The sequence below is a fragment of the Herpailurus yagouaroundi genome, unplaced genomic scaffold (genome assembly GCF_014898765.1).
Source record: "Herpailurus yagouaroundi ecotype Mexico unplaced genomic scaffold, PumYag 67005, whole genome shotgun sequence".
In the NCBI taxonomy this organism is placed as follows: Eukaryota; Metazoa; Chordata; class Mammalia; order Carnivora; family Felidae; genus Herpailurus; species Herpailurus yagouaroundi.
Genome location: NW_024419868.1, coordinates 223,004 through 241,480, shown reverse-complemented (window position 1 = coordinate 241,480; position 18,477 = coordinate 223,004). Strand labels below are relative to the sequence as shown.

At 34.6% G+C, this 18,477-nt stretch overlaps 1 protein-coding gene across 5 annotated transcripts in view; it reads right to left on the bottom strand.

The window, feature by feature from the left end:
- Positions 1–18,477, bottom strand: part of WNK3 (WNK lysine deficient protein kinase 3) — a 205,089-nt gene that overhangs the window by 154,864 nt on the left and 31,748 nt on the right. For all 5 annotated transcript variants that reach the window (XM_040466921.1, XM_040466923.1, XM_040466920.1 and 2 more), the window contains exons 3-6: positions 5,893–6,065; positions 4,911–5,131; positions 3,832–3,989; positions 562–650 (exon numbers count right to left, since the gene is read on the bottom strand). In XM_040466921.1, the coding sequence (XP_040322855.1) occupies positions 562–650; positions 3,832–3,989; positions 4,911–5,131; positions 5,893–6,065 (641 nt within the window). The remainder of the gene's footprint in view (positions 1–561; positions 651–3,831; positions 3,990–4,910; positions 5,132–5,892; positions 6,066–18,477) is intronic.

Genomic DNA, 18,477 nt, shown 5'->3' with positions numbered 1-18,477 from the left:
AAAAAAAAAAAAAAGAAAAAAATAGCCCTATCCACTTTACCATTATCATGACCCAAGGATATATGGTCTATAAATAAAAAACATCCAGTGAGTTGATGGTCAATTTTTTTAAGCTATCATAAAAAATCATGTAAGTACTTACCTGAAGGTAACACAGCAGAAGGTCTCTACCATCAACTGTTAGAAACAAATTAACCTGGGGGCCCAACCATTTGAGTACTTACCTGAAGGTGACACTGCAGAAACTCTCTACTATCAACTGTTAGAAACAAGTTAAACTGGGGGGCTCAAATGACTGTTAAACTGATGGCTGAAGGTGATGAAAATTTGCCACAACACATACAAACAAAACCCAAATTTCAGTTCAAGAAAAATGAGCACATGATATCAAAGTCCAAAATGGCAAGCAACATGCACTGATATACTTCACTCAATACAGTACGGTTTGTGTTCTACTCAAAAGTAATACTCAGTATTATTCAAAAGTTAGAAAATGACCGAGTCCAAGATAAGAGTTTAATGTGTCTATCAGTTATGTCATTTTGCTACATTTGTACCCACCTTTCTGATTTGTTTTGACGAATACACCCTTCAATGATTTCTTTCACTTCAGGATCAGTGACTTTATTGAAACTGGCTGGCTTTATGCCCTGAGAAAAGAAAAATGGTTTCTAGTCACAAAATAAGCAATGGAAAGCCTAAGTCAACAGGATGCTTATTAAAATAATAAATTTTGACCACTAAACTAAAATATTCAAGCTTTAAATAAGGTAAATATATACATACAGTTTAACAATTTTTTGACAAAGATTTTGTCATAGTTCTAATAGTCTACAAATAACAGTGGAGACTTGTAAGCAATCTAAATTTCCAACAACAGAGGTGATGTTACATAAATTATGTGATATATATATGCTCATGTTATCCAAAAACTAAAAATGTTCTCAAAGTATTTAATAACAGAAAATTCTCATATTGAAACATTAAGTATGGAAAAAATTGGATCTCAAAATGTACATACAAGTATAACCCCAATTAACAAACTATAATAAACGAGTCTTCCAGAAGAGCTAGAAGCAATGGACAATCAATATATTATGTATGTATAGGGGCGCCTGGGTGGCTCAGTCGGTTAAGCATCTGACTTTGGCTCAGGTCATGATCTCATAATTTGTGGGTTTGAGCCCCGCACCGGGCTCTGTGCTGACAGCTCAGAGCTTGGAGCCTACTTCACATTCTGTGTCTCCCTCTCTCTCTCTGCCCCTCCCCAACTCATGCTCTGTGCCTCTCTCTCAAAAATAAACATTAAAAAAATACATATGTATTATGCAAAATATATATACACACATATATAAACTTTTGAGAAATCTGTATTATTTTTATCATTAAGCAATACTAAAATATTGAGAGAACCTCAAGCTAATCAACAGGTTCTAGGAATGCATTAACAAATTAGTAAGGTCTAGACAATTCAAAATGTTTCTGTAACAATGTTAGCTGCCTGAATATGCTTATTTTACATTCTATTACTCTTAAATTATGAGTTTTAGATTTCAGAAAATAATCATTACAGTCATTTAATAGAAAACTCCAAATTAATCTAGAAGGAGAAAGATATGATAGAATAATTGTCATGGAATAAGGCAATCTAAAACCTAGTTCTGGGTCTGTCACACTACTTCACAGGATGCAGAATCAGAAAGCCCAGTATCATATACTAGATAAACCTGGTGAGATTAGGAGTTAATTTGGATCTCAAACTCAAGAAACTTTAATACAGATGGAAATGTGAATTGTGATATGGCATTTTTGTGATTTTAATATGAAATAATAAAATCACCATTCAGAAAATGGTGTTACATCATTCTACTTATACAAAAACTCCTCTTTGACCTTTCCACTGATCTCTTACCTCTTCCGCAGTCCTGGGTAATTACTGCCTTTCTCTGCTCCTAGGTGAAATTAATTGGGAAGCTGCAACTTACAAAATCAAGTACAAATTCTTTTCTATTTGTGGCCATACAATGTATGGACTCAGACTAAAAAGACATTCTAGCCTTATCTCTTCTCTCAGCTCTTTGTTGCAGAAATCTTCAAACATACTCAAAGGTAGAATAGTATAAGAAGCCCCATGTAACCACCACCAGCTCAACAAGCAACATTTTGTCAACCTTGTTTCAGCTATCTACCCCCATACCTTTTTTATCCTAAAATATTTTAAAGCAAATCCTAGGCATCATGTCATTTCACTCAGAAAGTCTCCAGTTTATACCTCTAACAGATATCATGTCACCATCCCACCTAAAATAATTACCAATAATTCCTTAACATTATCTAAAACCCAATCCACACTCAAATTTTCCAAATTGTCTAAATGATGTCTTCTTATAGTTGGTTTGTTCAAATCAGGATCCAAACAAGGTCCTCACAGTACATGTATGGTGCATTAGACCTGGCTCATACCATCTCACAAGACGCAGCTATTACATTGTCAAGAAATCTGTAAGTTGATTATTAAACACAGTCATTTACAAAACTTATATAATCTTACAATTAAATAAATTATATCAACAGCCAAGGAAATAAATACTGATAACACTACTCGTAATTATTTTACTACATTTTACTATTATTTATGCTCTTGAGGTTGTTTATTATATCTGTATGGTAAAAATACCATATGATGAGTGCCACTGTGTATACTGTTCCCGACCCTGCATTCAGTGAGGTCACAGTGGTGACTTGAAATCAGTCATGGTGAGAATATTTAACACCAAGGAAATCAGAGAATGCTAGAAATCAGTGCTTTTTCTTTTTCAGAGAATCGGTTGTTAAACATTTAGTTCACTTAAAGTAGCTCACCACTACTTTAAGTCTCTTGTACTCTTTAACAGTCCCTCCCCTTTTTACTTTCATGAAATTGATTTGTTGGAGAAACTAGGTCATTTGTCCTATGGAATGGCCCACATTCTAGATACTGGCTTTATTTCTTGTCTCCCTACACATGTATCTCTAGAGTCAGACAGATTTGAGGTCAAAATCCACCACTATTAGTAGCTGTGTGAACTTGGGCAAGTCACAATCTCTGATTCTCAGCCTTATCATTCGTAAACTGAAGATAGCACCATCTTCTAGGGTTATAATATGAAGGTATGTAGTATACAGCATGCATTTAAAAATGGTACCTATTAGTATTAGTTACTTGAAACACTCTAACAATCTCTTTCACAGCCTATTCTACAGCCACCCAAGTAGATATAAAATAGACCTATTTTGAACAATCCTAAGACTTTGCTTCTACCTTACATCCCTTACTATACTCTTATTTTTATAGCCATTTGTGAATTTAAAAATGCAAGCTCTTTATGGGTAGCAAATACTTCTTATTCATCTTTACATTCCTTGAAATTTCTAATGCAAAAAATTACCTATAACAGGGAATCAAATGCTGTAGCTGTTGAACAATATTTTGAATGCTCTTTAATAATTAGGCTTTTAGAACTAGAAACCTTCAAAACCATTTAGTCAAACTTCATTATCAGCTTTGAAAAAATATTATCCACCCAATAAATCTAAAAATTATTTACAAACAAATGGATATAGATATATCTATACATTTACCCAAAGGTACTAATACAGAGCATTTTATGTGACCCCAATAAAGTACAGGCATACAGCATAAATATAAAGCTTGTTTCATTACAATTATGTTAAATTTAGCACTGTTATACAGCACTAAACTAAAACCAAAATTAGTTTTAAGCTGACTTTACCAACTTCAACATAAAACATGACAATCTAAGAAGTAAAAAAGAATAAAGTTATACCTACGCTAGTTACTTTACGGTATATTTGAGCTGCATTCTGGCACTCAGAATAAGGATATTCAGAAGTAGCCATTTCCAGCATACACATTCCAAAAGCATAGACATCTACAGATTCATCGTAGTGCTCTTCATACATTTCTGGGGCCATAAACTCAGGAGTCCCTACAAAATAACACCACACCCACATTTTTATTAAAAAGAAAAATTTATCCACCAAGATCACATTCCCTTTTCCATATGGATTACCTGGGTTAATTTCTGCTCCCTAAACCAAATTTATAAATAAAACATTTGCAGGAATACTTGCTATATCTATACAAAGTACGTCAAGAATTTCCATAACTTTCCATACTGGTAAAGTACAATTTGTAATGCTCAAGATAATGATTACTAAAATCTGTTTTTATTTCTAATCCTTTATTTACAAATTTTTCTGAATTAAATTAGTAAATCTTCTTTCTTAAGTCTTTGGAAACTTTTAATATGTGCCACAAAAGAAATACACTAGGATGTGTCTGAAATAAGTCAATATATAATAGATATTTAAAAGCAAATTTGGGACACCTGGGTGGCTCAGTCTTAAGTGTCCTACTCCTGATTTTGGCTCAGGTTATGATTTCACAGTTCTTGAGATTGAGCCCCATATGTCAAGCTCTGTACTAACAGCACAGAGCCTACTTGGGATTCTCTCTCTCCCCCTCTCTCTCTGCTCCCCCCCCCATGCTCTTTCTCTCAAAATAAATAAACATTTATAAATAAATAAATAAAGTAAAACCAAATTCACATTCTAGGCCAGGGGTCAGCAAACTTCTCTGTGAAGGACCAGACAGTAAAGATTTCAGGCTTTGCAGTCTATATGGTCTGTGTCACAACTACTCAACTCAGTCACTGTAGTGCAAAAGCAGCTATAGACAATACATAAATGAGGGAGTGTAGTTGTGTTCCAATAAAACTTTTATTTATAAAAATAAGCAATGGAGCCAGATTTGGTTCATGGGCCATAGTTTGCTGATCCCAATTCTAGACATACACAATTTAAAAATCTCTCTTTATCCTAACAATAAACTATAAAATGTTAATCACCAATGACACTCTTAGCAAATGATGTTCGCATTAAGGTGGCTAGTCCTAGATCACCAATCTTCACAGATCCAGTGGGTCCCGTGATGAAAATATTGTCACACTTCAGATCCCGGTGAATAATGGGAGGAGTCCTAGTGTGCAAGAACTGCAATCCCTTTAAAATTTGCCTGCACCAACTCCTTAAGACCTTTGGTTTCATGACTTTAAATCGTTTTAAGTACCTACACAAAGGAAAAAAAAGACCACATATAAACAAACATATCTAGCTTATTATATGAGCACTATTAGGGTAAATCATGTAAGTTAGCTGGTATTGTATGTACTATGATTGTCAGCACTGAATTGTCCTCTATTGTCTGTTATAGAAAAAGAATTAAATCTAGGCTTCATTCTTAGAGAAGACATCCTACCAAGTCTATCATTTTTTAGCTTTTTAAATTCAAAACAAGAATCATTCTAATCAGAATGACCTCTTGTGGAAGGGCAGCAAAATTTTAAAAAGAAAATCCTTCTCTACTTTCCAATAACTATTTCTGTAAAGTCACCAGGGGGGTTAACTATGTAAAATTTTAGTGCAAAGATGCTAGGAAACAGAAAAAGTATATCCCATATTTAATAATTATAAATAAGTGATTGTACCATCAAATGAAAAACTGCAGTCAGAAATAAAACAATAAATTATAATTATATAGTACTGTTCACTAGATATGTGAACCTGGCCACACCCCCCCAATCTTTCATTATTTTTACAAAATGACATTATTTGTAATTCTTAAACTCTATGCTATCCCACAAATATTCATTTCTCAATACTGTATATTCTAACAAACTTAACATCCTAAATTTTTCAACCTGCCCTGACACATAGTTGCCAAACACTACATATTCTTTAATCAAGTACTGCAATTTTACAAACAATTTTTATAACTCTTGAAAATTATTTCCAAATAAAACTTCATTAGCACTATCAGGGTCAACTTACGTTTTTAAGGTTCCTGATGTCATAAGTTCAGTCACCAATACAATACATTTCTTTCCCTTTAATATAGACTCCCAGGAATCATAAAATCGAACTATATTGGGATGTTGGAGACCTTTTAACATCTCTGCTTCTTCCTTGAACCTTTGCTGCTCAGCTTTGGTTAATTTCCGGTCCTGAAATGGAGTAGCAAGTTCCAAATAGAGTCTAGAAATTCTCATGGACATTTCTAACACCATTCAAATGTGTGCTTTGTTCTGTTGTTTTCATTTATATATGTATTTTTATCTGTCAATTTTTTTCTCAGGACTTATATAATCATTGATAAATTTTATTAGGTAGTTACTTTCATTCCTCCCATTCAACAATGCAGCAGCTGTTATATTTCATAACTATGCTATAAACCTACCTGCAAAATAAATCAATATGCTGAAAAACAATACCTCATATGATAACTAAACTTTCCGTGATCATTTCACAATATACACATATATCAAATCATTATGTTGTACATTTTAAATATCTACTTGTTATATATCAATTATATCTCAATAAAACTGGAAAAATAAATAAAAAATAAAATCACCTTTGCTGGAAAAGGAAAATAATATATCAAAATGAAAAAAAGTAATAAAACAAACAGGAAGTTTCCCTAAGAAATGCCTGAATTTCCACATATATAGGATCTATATAATGTCAGGACAGGAATAATCAAAATGTTAGACATGTAGACATCTATTCTGGTTAAATATCTGAACTGCCAACATATTTCTAGAAAGAAATACAAGGTTACCAACCAGTAAAATACCTTCAAACAGGAATTAGACCTCTAATCTGCTATATTAAATGCTAAAAGTCAAAGGAGCAATGTTTATAGAATTCTGAGGGAGGACTGTAACCCTAAAACTCTGAACCCAGAAAAATAACCAATCAAATTTATAAGGGAAAAACAGACACATTTTTAAGAAAATAAGGACCCAAAGTACATCATTCCATACATCCCTTCTGAAAATATTATTCAAAGAATTTCAAAAAAAATATGGCCAAATAAAATCATTAGAAAAGGAGTGTGTGGCATACAATAAATAGTAATAAATTGCCAATAATGCTTACTTAGGGTAAAGGCTAAGTAATAGTGGTTAATGTAGTTGGTAAAATGGAATGAATTTTCTAAACAATAATTAAAATAGAAGATATATAATGCAAAAAGAAAGCCTGGAATTAAAACTCCAGATGATCACTGAATGTTGTATGTAATAAGTGAGGAATCAGTAAATTCTACACCTGAAACTAATTTACACTGTATGTTAGCTGGAATTTAAATAAAAATGTGAGACTACAAAAATTTTAATTGAATTTAAAAAATTCTAACAAAAAAAAAGGAAGAATAAAAGCAATTTTTGTCTTCTGCAAGAGGGAGCAGGAGAGGAAGGAGTGGCAGAACTATTTTAAGTTTTGATTTTAACAGAGAAATAATCAAGTATCCTCGTTAAAAATTTAGGTATGATTTCCATTTCAAGATGATTGACAACATATTAAATTAAATTAAATTAAATCCCTTCTCTTCCTAAATTCCACCAAAATGGCAAAAGAAATATATAAACAAATCCATAATAGCATTGGAAATAAAAGGAGGGTTCAAACCAAAGATTTTTTTAAAGATAAAATACATACATTGATAGACTATATTTTTATGAAACTCAAGAGAGTAGGAAAAAAAGGAAAAAGAGTAGAAGAAATATTAACTTGATAAACATGAAAGAGTATCATTAGAGAGGTTTCTTTTGTTTAGCAAAAATAAACTACTGGGACTTCCTGAATATAAAAAGCTTCTTCACAGCAAAGGAAACAATCAACACAACTAAAAGGCAACCTACAGAATGGGAGAAGAAGTCTGCAAATGACATATCTGAGAAAGGGTTACTATCTGAAAAATATAAATAATGTATACAACTTAACACCACTCAAAAACAAATAATCCAGTTAAGAAAATGGGCAGAAGATATGAATAGGCATTCTTCTGAAGAAGACATACAGATGGCTAACAGACACATGAATAGATGCTCAACATCACTGATCATCAGGGAAATACAAAACTAATGATATATAACCTCACACCTGTCAGAATGGTTAACATCAACACAGGAAACAACAGGTGCTGGCAAGGATGTGGAGAAAGGGGAACCTTCTTATACTGTTGGTGGAAACGCAAACTGGTATAGGCACTCTGGAAAACAGAATAGAGGTTCTTCAAAAAGTTAAAAATAGAACTACCCTATGATCCAGCAATTGCACTACTAGGTATTTACACAAAAAATACAAAAATACTAATTCAAAGGGATACATGCACCCCGATGTTTATAGTAGCATTATCTATAGTAGTCAAATTATGGAAACAGCCCAAGTGTCCATCAACTGATGAATGGATAAAGAAGATGTGTCTTTGCATCCTTGCAAAGACAAGGATGGACCTAAAGAGTATTATGCTAAGTGAAATAAGTCAGTCAAAGAAAGACAAACACCATATGATTTCACTCATATGTGGAAGTTAAAAACAAATGAACAAATGGGAAAAGAGAGAGGCAAACCAAGAAACAGACTCCTAACCATAGGGAACAAACAGAGCAGAGAGAGAAGGAGACAAGAGGATCTCAAGTGGGCTCTATACTGACAGCAGAGGGCCTGATTCAGGGCTCGAACTCAGAACTGTGAGATCATGATCTGAACCAAAGTTGGATGCTTAACCAACTGAGACACCCAGGCACCCCCCACAAGTTCTTTATAGATTCTGCATACAAGTCCTTTATCACATATGTGATTTGAAAATACTCTCTGCCACTCTCTGGATTACCTTCTCATCTCTTAATAGTGTCTTTAATAAGAGCAAAATATTTTAATTTTGTTGAAGTCCAATTTATTGATTTTTCTACTTTCATGGATCATGTGTTCATTGTTACATCCAAGAACTCTTTGCCTATATTTAAAATGTTTCACACTAAAATGTTGGGATAATTTTGTTGACAAAGTTGTACATCATGTTCTCTTCTACTTTGACTCTTTTCCAGAGCATGTCACTTCTTCTCGCATGTATTTTTGCACTCTTTATTTTTCTTCATCAGGTTCATTAATCATTTTTTCAGAAAGTCAAAATGAGTAAAATTTATTTATCGTATTTTTATGTTTGCAAGTGTTTATTAATTTCAGTTATCTTTATTAATTCCTTCTTCTTTTATTTTGCTTTTCCTTTGCTATTATTTCCCTAATGTCTCAAGAGTCCTACATCCCTTCTAGTTATTATTCATTAATAATGAAGACATTTTAGGCGATAAATTTTCTTCTGGGAATAGCTTTTGCAATGATCCACAAGTTTCACCATAACGTCCTCTATTTTATAGCGTTCTAGGTAGTTTATAATTTCAGTTTTGATTTTCTCCTCAATCCAAAATTTGTCTAGAAATGTGATTTCTGACTTCCAATTAAGAATCTTTTAGTTATTTGTTTCATTATTTCTAATTTTACTGAGTAATGCAGAATATAAAACATTTTCTTTAGCTTAATATTTTCTATGGGCCACATATTTGACCAACTTTTTTAGAGGCTTCAGACTGTATTAATGTATATTCTCTCTTTGAAGGATATAAAGTACTATATATCCATCAAATGAAGTCTGTGGATTATACTATCTAGCTCCTCTATATTTATTCACTTTTTGTCTACTCAATCTGTCCTATTTTGAAATAATAGGACCTGGAATTTCCTACTATAACCATATGTTTACCCATTTTCCTTGAATCTATTACAGATTCTTAGTTTAAATTGCTAGCCAAATTATTTTTGGTGCCTACAGGTCTTTGATATATCTTCTTAAACTGTGAAGTAAATAATTTCATAAAATCCTGTTCAATGTTTTAACTTTACTTTCTTCCTTCTGTGATACATTAATATTGCCACTCCTCTTTTCTCTTTCTTGTGCATATGTTTATCTTAACCTTTCTTTATCACTGTTTCAAGTATATTTTTAGCAAACAACACATGTGGGTTTTGTCTTTTAACCCCATCTGGGAGGCTGAGTCCACAGACTTCATTTGATGGATATATAGTACTTTTTGATTTTGATAGGGACTGCATTGTATTTGCCAATCTCCTTTGGCATTGACACTTAACGATATTAAGCCTTCTAGCCATTAAATTCCATTTATTTATGTCTTCTTTAAATTTAGCAATGTTTTGGGGGCGCCTGGGTGGCTCAGTAGGTTAAGCGTCTGACTTCGGCTCAGGTCATGATCTCACAGTTTGTGAGTTCGAGCCCCGCATCGGGCTCTGTGCTGACAGCTCGGAGCCTGGAGCCTGCTTGGATTATGTGTCTCCCTCTCTCTCTGACCCTCCCCCCGTTCATGCTCTGTCTCTGTCTCAAAAATAAATTAAAAAAATTAAAAATAAATAAATAAATAAATAAATAAATTTAGCAATGTTTTGGGGCACCTGGCTGGCTCAGTCGGTTAAGTGTCCGACTTCAGCTCAGGTCATGATCTCATGGTTCGTGAGTTCCAGCCCTGGGTCAGGCTCTGTGCTGCCAGCTCAGAGCCTGGAGCCTGCTTCAAATCCTGTGTCTCCCTCTCTCTCTTCCCCTCCCTCACTCATGCTCTCTGTCTCTCAAAAATAAATAAAAACATTAAAAAAAATTAAAAAATAAATTTAGCAATGTTTTGTAGTTTTCAGTGTTACAAGTCTTTCACCCCTTTAATTAAATTTCTTCCTACATATTTTGTTCTTTTTGATGCTATTATAAATGGAATTGTTTTCTTAATTTCCTTTTTGGGTTATTAATTTCAGTACAGAAACACAACTGATTTTTGAGTGTTGGTTTTGTATCCTACAACTTTGCTGAATTAGTTTATTAGTGTTTGATTTTCAGTGCTATGAAAAAGAAGCTAACAAGTTGTAAAAATAAAAAAAAATGTGATCTAAGTCAACAGGAATAAAGGAAACAAAAAGTAAAATATATAAAGAACCTAAAATAAAATGGAAGTAGTAAAATTAAGTATATCATGTGCTAAATCAAATATGTTCATAATGCATGATATACAATGCAGTCCCTATCAAAATCCCAATGACATTATCTGCATAAATTTTAAAAAATCCTAAAATTCATGTGGAATCTCAAAGACCTCAAATTCCCAAAATAATCTTGAAAAAGAACAAAGTTGGAGTTCCTGATTTAAAAAACTTACTATAAAACTACAGTAATCAAAACAGTGTGATACTGGCATAAAGGCAGACAAAAAGATCAATGAGACTACAGAGCCAGGAATAATCCCTTGCATATATGGTCAAATAAATGATTTTCAACAATGATGCCAAGATCAATCAATGGGAAAAGGACAGTCTCTTCAACAAATGGTTGGGCAAACTGGGTATCTGCATGCAAAAAACGTAAAGTTGGACTCTTAGCTTACACCATATACAAAAATTAACTCAAAATGTATCAAAGACCTAAACATAAGAGCTAAAAATTAAAAAAAAAAAAAAAACTTCTAGAAGAAAAAATAGAGGAAAGCTTCATGATATTGGGTGCAACAATAAATTTTTGGATATGACACCAAAAGGATAGAGATAAGAAAAATTAGATATATTGGACTTAGTCAAAATTTAAAACTTTTGTACATCAAAGTACTATTAAAAGAATGAAAAGACAATCCACAGTATAGGAGAAAACACTTGCAATTCATATATCTGATGAGGGATAATATTCAGATCATATAAAGAACTCTGACAACTCAACAACCATAAATACAACAACCAAAAAAACAAACAACCCAATTTAAAAATTGGTAAAGGACTTGAATAGTTATTTCTCCAAAGAATGAAATATAAATTGATAGTAAGCACTTGAAAAGAGGCTCAACGTCACTAGTCACTAGGGAAATGGAAATCAAAACCAGAATGAGATAGCACTTCACATCTATTAGGATGGCTATGTTTCATGTATTTATTTTGACAGAGAGAGAGAGAGAGAGAGAGAGAGAGAGAGAGAAAGAGAGGAGGGGCAGAGAAAAGGAGAGAATCCCTAGCAGGCTCTGCGCTGTCAGCACTGAGACCAACACGATGCTATTTTATTTTTTTTTTTTTTTTTTTTTTTTATTTTATTTTTTTTTTAAAAATTTTTTTTTTCAATGTTTTTATTTATTTTTGGGACAGAGAGAGACAGAGCATGAACGGGGGAGGGGCAGAGAGAGAGGGAGACACAGGATCAGAAACAGGCTCCAGGCTCTGAGCCATCAGCCCAGAGCCTGACGCGGGGCTCGAACTCCCGGACCGCGAGATCGTGACCTGGCTGAAGCCGGACGCTTAACCGACTGCGCCACCCAGGCGCCCCACGATGCTATTTTAAAAAAACAAACCAAACAAAACAAAAAACAAAATAACAAAGAGTTGGCAAAGATGTAGAAAAACTGGAACCCTTGTACATTGCTAGCAGGAATGTAAAATGCTACAGCCACTGTGAAAATAGTATGGCAGTTTCTGAAAAATTAAACATAGAATTACCATATGATCCAGCAAATCCACTTCTAGATATATACCAAAAAGAATTAAAAGCAGGGACTTAAACAGATATTTACACACTAATGTTTATGACAGCATTATTCATCATAGTCAGAAGAAACAACAGAAATGTACATCAATGGATAAACGGATAAAACAAATGTGGTATATACATACAATGGAATGTATGCCTTAAATGCCTTAAAAAGGAATAAAACTTTAATACATGCTACAACATGGATGAAACTTGAAAAGGTTATGCTAAGTGGAATAACCCAGACACAAAAAGGCAAATATTGTAGGATTCCACTTTTAGAAGGTACCTAGAATAGGCAAATTCATAGAGACAGAAAGTACAATAGTAGTTACCAGGGGCTAGGAGAGTGGGGAAAGGGGAATTATTGATTAATGGGTATAGAGCTTCAGTTTGGGATGTTTAAAAGTTCTGGAGATGGGAGGTGGTAATGGTTGTAAAACAATGTGAATATACTTAATGCCACTGAATTGTGCACTTAAAATGGGTAAAATGGTAAATTTTATTTATTTTTATTTTTTTTATTTTTTTTTCAACGTTTATTTATTTTTGGGACAGAGAGAGACAGAGCATGAACGGGCGAGGGGCAGAGAGAGAGGGAGACACAGAATCGGAAACAGGCTCCAGGCTCTGAGCCATCAGCCCAGAGCCTGATGCGGGGCTCGAACTCACGGACCGCAAGATTGTGACCTGGCTGAAGTCGGACGCTTAACCGACTGCGCCATCCAGGCGCCCCTAAAATGGTAAATTTTAATGTTATGTACATTGTGCCACAACAAAAAAATATTTTAAAAAAGAGGTAAGGAATTAATATGTTATTTGTCTTTCTCTATCTGACTTATCTCACTTAGCATAATGCCTTCCAGATCCATCCATGTTGTCACAAAGGCAGGATTTCCTGCTTTCTTGTGGCTAAATAATATTCCATTGCATATATCTAAATAATATTCCATTGTGTGTATATATGCATCACATCTTCTTTATGCATTCATCTGCTGACAGACACTTAAGATGTTTCCATATCTTGGCTATTATGAACAATGCTGCAATGAAAATGGGTGTGTAGATATCTGAGACACAAACAGTGTGTCATATCACTTATATGTGGAATCTAAAAAATGAATTTGTAAAAACAGAGTAGAATAGCAGTTACCAGGGGGTGGGTGGTACAGAGGGAATTTGGGATATGTTGTCTAAGGATATAAATGTACAACTAGTAAATAAGTAAGCTGTGAAGATCTAATGTACGATATTGTGATTATAGCCAACAATATTATAAACTTCAAAGTTGCTAACAGACTAAATCTTAACTGCTTTCAACACAAAAAAGAAATGATAAATATGTGACATGACAAAAGTGTTAGCTAATGCTACTGTAGCAATCACATTGCAATATATAAATGTATCAAGCCAACACAGTATACGCTTTAAACTTATGCAATGTTATATAAAGAAAATGCTAAAAGAGTTACGGAACTCAAAGAACAAGAACAAAAGATACTACACTTAGAAGAGACCTGGAAGGAGCACCTGGGTGGCTCAGTCAGTTAAGCGTCTGACTTCAGCTCAGGTCACGATCTCAAAGTTCATGAGTTCAAGCCCCACCCCCATTGGGTTCCATGCTGCAGCTCAGAGCCTGGAGCCTGCTTCAGATTCTGGGTCTCCCTCTCTCTCTGCCCCTCCCCTGCTTGCACACTCTTTCTCTCTCTCTCAAAAATAAACATTTCAAAAAAAGAAGACCTGGACATAAATGTTTATGCTTTTCTAACTTAAGAGGACTAATTAAGTCCTAAATGTCCCTGTAATTAGCTGGAAGTCATCCACTTGTGATAGATCAGCAGATCTATTCTGAAGAATAATGAATAAAATTTGATGCCTTGATTAAATTAGTAGAATACAAGTCATTCATGTTCCAAACTAAACTACTCCATCTTATCCTCTGATCCTAGGAATCAAAAGTAGTCAGCATTAAGAGTAAAGAACTTTACAAAATTACAACTGCTGTCCCAGATGTATTGCTGGAGGTAAGGTCCACTGAAAAGGTATAGCCAAGATCTTCCAAGGTCCACTTATAATTCAGTGAGTGGAAAGTAAACCTGCCAAACTAGCACCAAAATCCAGAGAACAGCTTTCAGCTACTACAGTAATCTTCCTTTAAACACACACTGACACACACACACACACACACACACACACACACACAATGCTGTATTATGATAACCACTTTAATACGGTAACTTTCACACATCACCAATGAGAGTTCTTATACAAAAAAAGAAATTATGAAACACAAAAGGCAAATCAGAAAGCAGTGATAGCTAATGGAGTTGATACAGAAGTCAGGAAAATTATATAAAAATGATCCCTAAATCTTACTGTCTCTAGGTAAGGTGACCAAAAAAGTATCAAGTACCAATTTTTCAATATTATTAAATTATATAACTGGATATAATAGAAGTCAAATACATGGAGCACCTAGGTGGCTCAGCCAGTTAAGCGTCCAACTTCAGCTCAGGTCATGATCTCATAGTTTGTAAGTTTGAGCCCCGTGTCGGGGTCTGGGCTGACAGCTCAGAGCCTGGAGCCCGCTTCAGATTCTGTGTCTCCCTCTTTCTCTGCCCCTCCCCTGCTTGCTCTCTGTCTCTCTCTCAAAGATAAACATTAAAAAATAATAATAAAAGAAGTCAAATACAAATTTGCCAAATTGACTTCAACTACTCCACACTACTTTAAAAAGAAATACTGTCTTGGGGGTGCCTGTGTGGCTCAGTAAGTTGAGTGTCCAGCTCTTCATTTCAGCTCAGGTCATGACATCACAGTTTCGTGGGTTCGAGCCCCGCCATCAGGCTCTGCAATGGCAGTGAAGAGCCTGCTTGGGACTCTCTCTCTCTCCATTTCTCTCTGCCCCTCTCCAATTTGTACTCTCTCTCAAAATAAACTTTAAAAAAAATTTTTTAAAAAAGAAATACTATCTTTTTGTGAATGTTAACTAAGCACTTAATCTATCATAATATATGGAATGCTAACAACATATACAAAATCTTTCCTGAGATAAGGCATAGTACCAACATGACTAACATGCATATGTATTTATTCAAGATAAGAAGCATTTCATTCTAAAAAAGACATACAGATGGCCAACAGACATGTGAAAAGATGCTCAACATCACTGATGGTCAGGGAAATTCAAATCAAAACTACAATGAGATATCACCTCCCACTTGTCAGAATGGCTAAAATCAACAACACAGTCAATAACAGGTGTTGGTGAGGATGTGCAGAAAGGAGAACTCTCTTGCACTGTTGGTGGGAATGCAAACTGCTGCAGCCACTGCAGAAAACAGTGTGGAGGTTCCTCAAAAAGTTAAAAATAGAACTACCCTATGACCCAGTAATTGCACTACTAGGTATTTACCCAAAGGATACAAATATACTAATTCAAAGGGATACATGCACCCTGATGTTTACAGTGGCATTATCTACAGTAGCCAAGTTATGGAAACAGCCCAAGTGTCCATCAACTAATGGATATGTATATCACACACACACACACATATATATACATGGCATCTTCTTTATCCATTCGTCAATGTGGGCTGTACACACACACACACACACACACACACACACACACACACATATAATGGAATATAACTCAGCCATTAAAAAGAATGGTATTTTGCCATTTGCAATGACATGGATGGAGCTAGAGAGTATAATGCTAAGTGAAATAAGTTGGCCAGCAAAAGACAAATACTATATGATTTCACTCATATGTGGAATTTAAGATACAAAACAAATGAGCAAAGGGAAAAGAAGAGAGAGGAAGGCAAATCAAGAAACAGACTCCTGACTATGGAGAACTGATAGCTACCAGAGGGAAGGTATGTGGGGAATGGCTGAAGTAGATGATGGGAATTAAGGAGTGCACTTATGATGAGCACCAGATGTTGTATGGAATTGATGAATCACTATACTGTACACCTGAAACTAATATTACACTGTATGTTAACTGATTTTTCTTTTTCTTTTCTTTTTTTTATTTGAGAGAGAGAGCATGCATGAGCAGGGAAGTGGGGGGGGGCAGCGAGAGAGAGAGAGAGAGAGAGAGAGAGAGAGAGAAAATCTCAAACAGGCTCCATGCTGTGTGGGGCTCTATTCCAACAACCATAAGATCATGACCTGAGCCGAAACCAAGAATCGAATGTTTAACCAACTGAGCCACACAGGCGCCCCTCTTTGTTTTACTTAAACTTTAGTTAGTTAACATACAGTGCAATACTGGTTTTTCTTCTTCTTTTTGTATGTTAACTAACTGGAATTTAAATAAAAACTATTAAAAAATAAAAACAACAAAACAAAGAAGTATTTCATTTCCAAAAGGTCAACTATGGCCTTATCAGCTATGTCTCTTAATGCAAACATCAACAATGAACTACATAACCAGGTCAGAGGCTATGTGGCTCTGTTTCTGCAAATGTGAAGGAAGAAATCATCAACAATGTTATAAAAGCTGTATTATAACTTGTTCAAGTATTATAACAAGTTCAATGAAGGCTTCAAAATGGTGTTTAACTTACAAAGCAGTCTATCAATAAATATTCTGGATAAATATGAGGTTGCTCAGTATTTTATCACTATCATTTACTGAACACTCAAACACGTACCACATGTTTTATAATAATTATCTCTGATCCTCAACATTTTTTTTCTCAAGCTGAGCAGTAGATACCCAGTTTCCATCATGTTATTCTTTATTGTCCTTTGCATATCAGAAATATTAATTCTAATTCTTTTTTGAAAAGTAAAAAGCTAAGTTTCCAAACTGTTAAGTTGTTTATCTTGCCCAAGGTACCCAACTGGCACAGGCAACAATGGAACCCAGGTCTGCCATATTCTGAATCCTGAGCACTTTCTAGTTCATTGCTTTGCCTCTCATCAACAGTATTCACAGCAACGATTGCAGATACCTCATTCACAAACCACTTTCCTTGGAGAGATGGTATAGAGTCTCAGAACTAAAAGATAACAATAATCTGTAAATGGTAACATCAAAGTACTAATAAAAAAATCAGCATGTAACAGTCAGAGTCTGGCCATTAATTAGCATGTTAAAGCTCTTAGCTACAGTATCAATTCCTTTAAAAATAGTGCTCATCCATGGTAGTCAAGATAGCGCATGGGAAGGTGAATGAACCAAATACAGAACCAGGTTCACTTGTCTACCAGTACTGTTGAACAAAGAGGATGTCCTCATTCAGACAGGACCTGAGCATACAGTTCATTTACTTGGTCTATGGTCGTGGCAGAAGAACACACACAGGAACATCTAGTTCCTTTGTTCTGACTCTATTCTTGCCAAGCCACTTTCTCATTATAATTTAGTGTCCCGTGTATCTAGCCCACAGACCAAACAGAACATTTGACCTACCAACTGTATTCTTCATTCTAAATTAATAAACTTGTGTACTAGATTTAGGCTTTTGAATTAGTGCAAGTTAGTCTCCCCAACATGTCTAACCATCTCTGGACACAGACAAAAGACGAGGGCCAGACACTGAACCAAGGCAACCCAGCCATTAAACTGTTCCTCAGAGGCCCCAAGCCAGGGTGTGTCCTTAAATGACACTATTAAGTATCCATTGAGCCTTAGTAGTTTAATTTGAAGAACCTTAAACAGGGTCCATTTAAGAAATTGTTCTAAAATGATTAAAACAAAAGATGAGAGGGAAATCATCTATATAAATGTTTCTTATATACCACTGATGAATACAAATCACTGCTCTCTACCCCTTTGGGCAAGTTACTGAATGTATCTAAACCTCAGTTCTACCATCTGAAAACTAATCATCTCTATCGCATAGAACTATTGCAAAGACTAAATAAAATATTCAAATTAAGTACCTATCCAGGTACTTATACAGTGCACAATTAACATTAATTTTGAAAAATGGAAAGTGTATGATGTCATTATTAATAATTTAAAATATACTAAAGTTCCTCAATGACAA